Source organism: Priapulus caudatus, unplaced genomic scaffold (genome assembly GCF_000485595.1).
Source record: "Priapulus caudatus unplaced genomic scaffold, Priapulus_caudatus-5.0.1 Scaffold113, whole genome shotgun sequence".
NCBI classification, from domain to species: Eukaryota; Metazoa; Priapulida; class Priapulimorpha; order Priapulimorphida; family Priapulidae; genus Priapulus; species Priapulus caudatus.
In genome coordinates, this window is record NW_014577174.1 from 246,417 (window position 1) to 252,196 (window position 5,780).

At 41.3% G+C, this 5,780-nt stretch overlaps 2 protein-coding genes across 3 annotated transcripts in view; one reads left to right on the forward strand and one right to left on the reverse strand.

Moving 5' to 3' along the window:
- LOC106805424 (mannose-1-phosphate guanyltransferase alpha-A-like) overlaps window positions 1–1,977 on the reverse strand; it is a 5,269-nt gene extending 3,292 nt beyond the window's left edge. The window contains exons 1-4 of the mRNA XM_014807000.1: window positions 1,769–1,977; window positions 1,191–1,288; window positions 833–936; window positions 255–447 (exon numbers count right to left, since the gene is read on the reverse strand). Of these exons, the coding sequence (XP_014662486.1) occupies window positions 255–447; window positions 833–936; window positions 1,191–1,288; window positions 1,769–1,814 (441 nt within the window). The 5' untranslated portion in view covers window positions 1,815–1,977. The remainder of the gene's footprint in view (window positions 1–254; window positions 448–832; window positions 937–1,190; window positions 1,289–1,768) is intronic.
- A 30-nt stretch (window positions 1,978–2,007) lies between these two features.
- The window catches only part of LOC106805428 (serine/threonine-protein phosphatase 2A activator-like), a 5,860-nt gene continuing 2,087 nt past the window's right edge, over window positions 2,008–5,780 (forward strand). Inside the window, exons 1-7 of one of the 2 annotated variants that reach the window (XM_014807007.1) lie at window positions 2,008–2,083; window positions 2,584–2,669; window positions 2,806–2,892; window positions 3,182–3,307; window positions 3,554–3,671; window positions 5,217–5,316; window positions 5,561–5,685. In XM_014807007.1, the coding sequence (XP_014662493.1) occupies window positions 2,056–2,083; window positions 2,584–2,669; window positions 2,806–2,892; window positions 3,182–3,307; window positions 3,554–3,671; window positions 5,217–5,316; window positions 5,561–5,685 (670 nt within the window). In that variant the 5' untranslated portion in view covers window positions 2,008–2,055. Of the gene's footprint in view, window positions 2,084–2,112; window positions 2,291–2,583; window positions 2,670–2,805; window positions 2,893–3,181; window positions 3,308–3,553; window positions 3,672–5,216; window positions 5,317–5,560; window positions 5,686–5,780 lie in introns of those variants that run through there. The other variant, XM_014807008.1, reaches the window with a different exon arrangement.

The following is a 5,780-nucleotide window of genomic DNA, read 5'->3' on the forward strand; positions in this document are numbered from 1 at the left end:
TGTATATATATATATATATATATATATACATGTTCAGTTCTAAGCTTGAAAACATCTCCGCGTCATCGAAGCTCAGAAGCAATTATTGAGCCTCAACAAGGCAAGCCGGCACAGTGGAGACATCATTAAGAGACGTCGTGCAGTGCAAGATCGATTTACTTTACGAAAATAACAAATGATTTTGACACAGCTTGCTTTTCAAGTATGAGGCTAGAGATGCACAGGTTACCTCTAGCAGCAGCTTTCACACCTACCTCTGCACCAAGCAGAGTCATCTGTGAGCCATCCGACCTCTCCACGTGAAAGCTGTACATCTCAGCCAGTGGCAAATCCCCGCATATGTCGCCGTTCAGCACGAAGAACGCCTCCGGGTTACCGGCTAGGATTTGGTCGCGGAAGTGGTAGATGCCACCAGCTGTTCCCAGTCCTGTGTACTCCTGCAGATACCTGTGACACCAAGTCATTAATTACTCATAACTTTATCATCACACACATACCAGTTAGGGATCATATTTCAGCAAAGTAAAGCAATTACTTGAATGTAATCACCATACTACACATAGTTAGTATATATATATTATTATTATTATTATTATTATTATTATTATCATACAATTAGGGATCGGATAACCGTCTTGTATCTGCATATATTACAGTAAAAGAAATGAAAAGGGATATATGGTAGAACCACATTCTATACTACAAGATCAACTACACAATCGAATCTATAGTTTAGATGCTAAAGATTCTGGTAAGTGTGTAGAAATCACGTAGTTAAATTTGCAATTACCTACCATGATTTGTGACAATCGCCAGGAGAGTGCAGACTTACCTTACTTGTATTTTAAATTCTCGTTGCGTATTGTTGATAAACTGTCTTATAGATTCGCTAGGCTGATAATTCCCAATAAGCAGGATCTCTCTTAACCCTGGAACCTACCGCAATTCATAAAAAAAAAAAAAAAACATCAGCACGATTATTAGCAATTCAAGCAGGATTCTGAGGTATTGTAGGCAACACATACACAGGAAATATATATATAAATATTCTTAAAACTATATCACATCTTCCACTTCCATTAATCCTGATATGACAAAAACCATCATAAAATATGTCTGTATAAAAACAAACCCGTCCGCACGGCAATCAAGGCTGCTCTTTGTTAGATCTCTTCCCTTCTCAAACTTACTTTTGAACAAGCTTCAATGTGATGATAGATCATTGGGAATCCTGCCACTGGGAACAGTGGCTTTGGAAGCTCTAGTGAGAGAGGGCGAAAACGCGTCCCTGTGGATAAATTAAATGACATACGTCAGACGACTAAAGAAGTGTCACGCGTCACACTCGCCACTATAGATCTTGCGTACATTGTGCGAGAGCCTCTCAGAGAGACAGTGTTGATTGATGCATATTGGCCTATTTTCGGTCGTATATAGGGTACTACTACGTGCGTTGCCAGCTTTGCATGAAAAAGAACGCTGTCCCCCCGAAACAGATCAACCCTTCGCTCTGCTCCTGTTAATGGAGTGAAGGGTTACAAGGTTAGAACTAGCGCAGAGGTGCGTACGTGATATGATGTTGACGTAATAGTTTAAGAATTGAAAACCTAAATTAAGGTAATCACAGTTATATTAACGAATGTAAATCTACTCAGACTACTGTAAACTAGCTCAGTAGCAGTCAGTGTGTACAGGCAGACTACAGTCCTCGAACGCATGTACACGTCATCACGTGAAAATTAATGTTGACGCAGCGTTCATAGGTTACCTTTCTGGCGGCCTCCGATCAAAATTATTGCCTTCAATGGTCTCATGGTTATAGACAGTGAGACATCAAATGCATGGAAGACTAATCGTAGGTACTCTATTTATTTGCGACAAGGAACCTGGAGGCTTCAGTTGAGGAGTAAATGTATTTCTACGATGGGACGAAAGTTTCTCATGAATCCGGCGATCCGCATGAATCACATACTGCAGGAGGCGCCACCTTGTGGGACAACAATAGTCACAATAGGCACTGCTTTCGGCGCTGCTAGATGGCAATAGTGTTTCGACATGGCATCTCCTGCGCTTGCAATAAGACGTTAGTATCATCCTTACGCCGGTTAATTTGTTATGTTTTTAACAGAGATGCCCGCGTAAAATTAATTAATTGACAAGTTAAAGAACCACACCACACTAGTTTAGAGATGCTTGCTTACATTATGCAGTGCTAATTTTGCACTAAAAATATGGTTCCTTCATCCATGGTCGCTAACCTGCCACTGACAGTGACAGTACAGTGTACTCGGTAGGTACTCACTACTCAGTACGACAGTAGTGTTGAGTGTTGTGACCTGTGTTGGCCGTGCACGATGTGATTCACTGACTGTTTATAGACGCTCGTAACACGTTATTGGGCCATCACTCGGTATGTAGTGTAGTGTAGGCTGTACCGTATACGACCACGGTAGTCAGTACGTCAACAGTGAACACTGAACACTATAACAATAATTTTATTATACTATTGTTATATAATAGTATAAAGCCATAGAAGCCAGGGAAATGTTAAATAATGAAAGAATCTGTTGTTTTTATCATTAGAGCCGCTGTCTCCAGACCATGAATATGTTAGACCAGCGAAAGCAGTTCGTTCTGTCATGGACATGGACAGGTGGCAGCACTCTCAGGTAACGTTATCGTAAAACTGGGTTTTCTTGTGTAGAATCTATGTATGAATGCATCGTGCTAACAACCCAAAATTAACCCCAAACCTTAATATTAATCATAAACTTAACTTACTCAAGTCAATGATGTTATTTTCAGGCCTATTCAGATCTGATGGGCTTTCTGGTAGCCATGAACGAAAAAGTGAAAGGCGCGAAGCTGGGAGATGATTGCCATGTATCGCCCGTAAGTTGCTTTCGTCTCGTCGGCTTGTGGATGTGCTCCTGATACAACATAACATAAATGTTTAGATTTTTCCACATGTTTCCCTTCTGGTACATTAAGTCAGAAATGTGGAATTGTGTTTCCGCACACTGGTTTAGGCTCTGCTTTACACTTTTGTTATCTTATGCAATCTGTCTAATGAATGTGAAATTCGAGATACCTCTAATTAATGTCACTGACGTGTGTTTATCAACAATCCTAGTTGTTGTCATGGCTCATCGTTACCATTGTATTGTTCTGCCATGCATAGGTTACCGAAGGATTATTAAAAGTGTTGGAAAAGATGGATCAGTGGATTGATGAGACGCCACCTATTGATCAACCACAGAGGTTTGGTAACAAAGCCTTTAGAATATGGTTCGCCAAGTTACAAGAGGTACACTTCTAATAAGAAATAAAGTTATATCTTGCACAATGCTTGACATTAACTCAATCACTTTCTATGGTAGTGGGTATTTGCTGGGATATAAAGTTTTCAGTAGAAATTGTGATTTGCTGCGATTTGCAATTGAAGGTTCTTCTAATGTCATATACAAACTAGAGGTTAGCATGGTATAAAATTACCTGAAGTCTCTCCGCACCATTGAATACCCAAGGCTAATGAGACCATAATTTATTTCAGAATATTGAGGAAGAGCTGAGAAATGCTTTGCCTGCAAACTTCCACAGGGCTGTTGCTGAGGTTAGCACTTATCTTGTTGAGTCTGTCGGAAACTCAACGAGGATTGACTACGGAACCGGTAAATGACATTTAAACTAATAAGTGTGGTTGCCTAGCATGTGCGTGTAAATCATTGTTATATAAAATTATTTAACTTTGAGATTAATCCAAAATATTGTTACTCCAGTAGTTTGTATTTATCTCGAAGTTAAAATATTTTATATGAAATCCATTACAGGGTTTCTTCTGAGGGAAAATTAGACAACGGAGGTAATGGCCAGTTTGGGGAAAAGACGCGCATGATGGATTCAAAGGTGTGCAGTAGGCATGAATGTGGATTCTGCAGGCAGATGCGGGGGAGAGAGGTAGACGGGTTTCTGGGTGTCTCCCCCAGCAAAATTTTACAAATTTGAATATCCTAGACTTCATTTGAGGCACCCCAAATATAAAATTTCACCTTTTAGTTTAAATCTTACTCTGTTAGCAGACCTACCAAGTCTCACGCATTTTGCGGGAGACTCACGCACCTGGACCCATTCTCCCGCACTCCCGCATGCCCTACGCATTCTCACGCATTCACGCAAAAGAAAAAGAAAAGAAAAAAAGCAGCCCACAACACCCCTGTTACCCAAGGAGCTAAATATAACAAGGAGAGGAAGCGCCGCCATATCTGGCCCAAATTTGGGTTCGGCAGAGACCCTAGAACAGATTAGTCTTCTATTGTCTCTGGGTTCGGTCTGCACAGCCGTTTCAGCTGATTATGGTCCATAGATGGCGCCCTTGAGGCGAAAAGCACACAGCCAATCCGCTTCCTCTTCTTGTTATATTTAGCTCCTTGCTGTTACCCACGTCTGTGGCTGTGCACATCGTGGCTGCGTACGTGCTTGCTGGCTGGGGCGGCATTGATTGAAGTACGGGGGGGAGGGGGCAAATGCACTGATTGTTACAGTCGTATGGGCATGTTTATTGCTGTATATGTAGGGGTGGGCACCGCTGGTATAAGGGAGCGACAGCAAAACTTTCCCAGAATCGAGGAAAAAGCTGCAATCGGGAATGACACACAAGTGTGCCAGCACGCAAAAAGAAACGTTGCTGTGAATTTCATTACTATTTGCCATGTATATAGTCAGAAGCACGTGGTGATCTATTTATTTTTGGATTGACACTATTTTGACAATGGCGGATAAATACAGGAACATTTTCACAACGGCATTGTTAAATTTGACAACGGCGGTGTGCCGCAGTGCCACCTATGTAGAAGAAACCCTGCATTAAATTAAAGTCTAATGACAGTACTCTTAAATCTTTGTTGTTTTAAACTATCCACTATACCCAGCAGGCCACGTGTGGTTAATTCTGTCACTTGACTGATTGCTGTATGTATAATGCTATCAGGACTTCTTGGGATTTAGGTTTCATATCTTTACCTGAGGTGTCAAGATCCTTCACAAACAAGTGTAACTGTATTACGATATTTCACAGTAATATCGGGGAATACGTTTTTGGCATGTTGTCAGACAACAACACTGGCTCATGGTGACTTGGCTATCACATACAGTAATAATTATGTAGATATGGAGTATAGGTTTGTCATTATGCAGCTGGTTGGTTCCAATGCTTGTAGGTCATGAGGCTGCCTTTATCATGTTTCTCGTATGCCTTTACAAAATCGGTGTGTTGGAGGAAGGCGACTCGAAAGCGACAGTGCTCAAGATTTTCGTGAGGTAGGTTCAGAATACGTAACAAGGAGTGTTGCTAATCCAAATACATAATTTACTTCTGGTTCTTGTCACCTAGTGCCATCTAGTGATAAACCCAAGCAACTTCAGCCATCTTGACAAAGACAGCTAGACCGACCAGTCAACAAAATGTTTGTTAATGAGCAAATCGGATAGAAATTAATAAATAATAACACTCATCTAAATGAAATTATTCTTAATGCCATCCCACGTTGTTGATTTGCTTCAGGTATTTGGATCTTGTACGAAAGCTGCAGGTGACATATAGGATGGAGCCGGCAGGCAGCCATGGAGTTTGGAGCCTCGACGACTTCCAGTTTGTGCCCTTTATCTGGGGCAGTGCTCAGCTCGTCGGTGAGTGTCACGGTCGTCATGGCAACTCCTCATCCTGAAGTAGTGAGAGTATAATTAGATGAGAATACCAACCCCAACTGTTTCTCTTGCTCTCT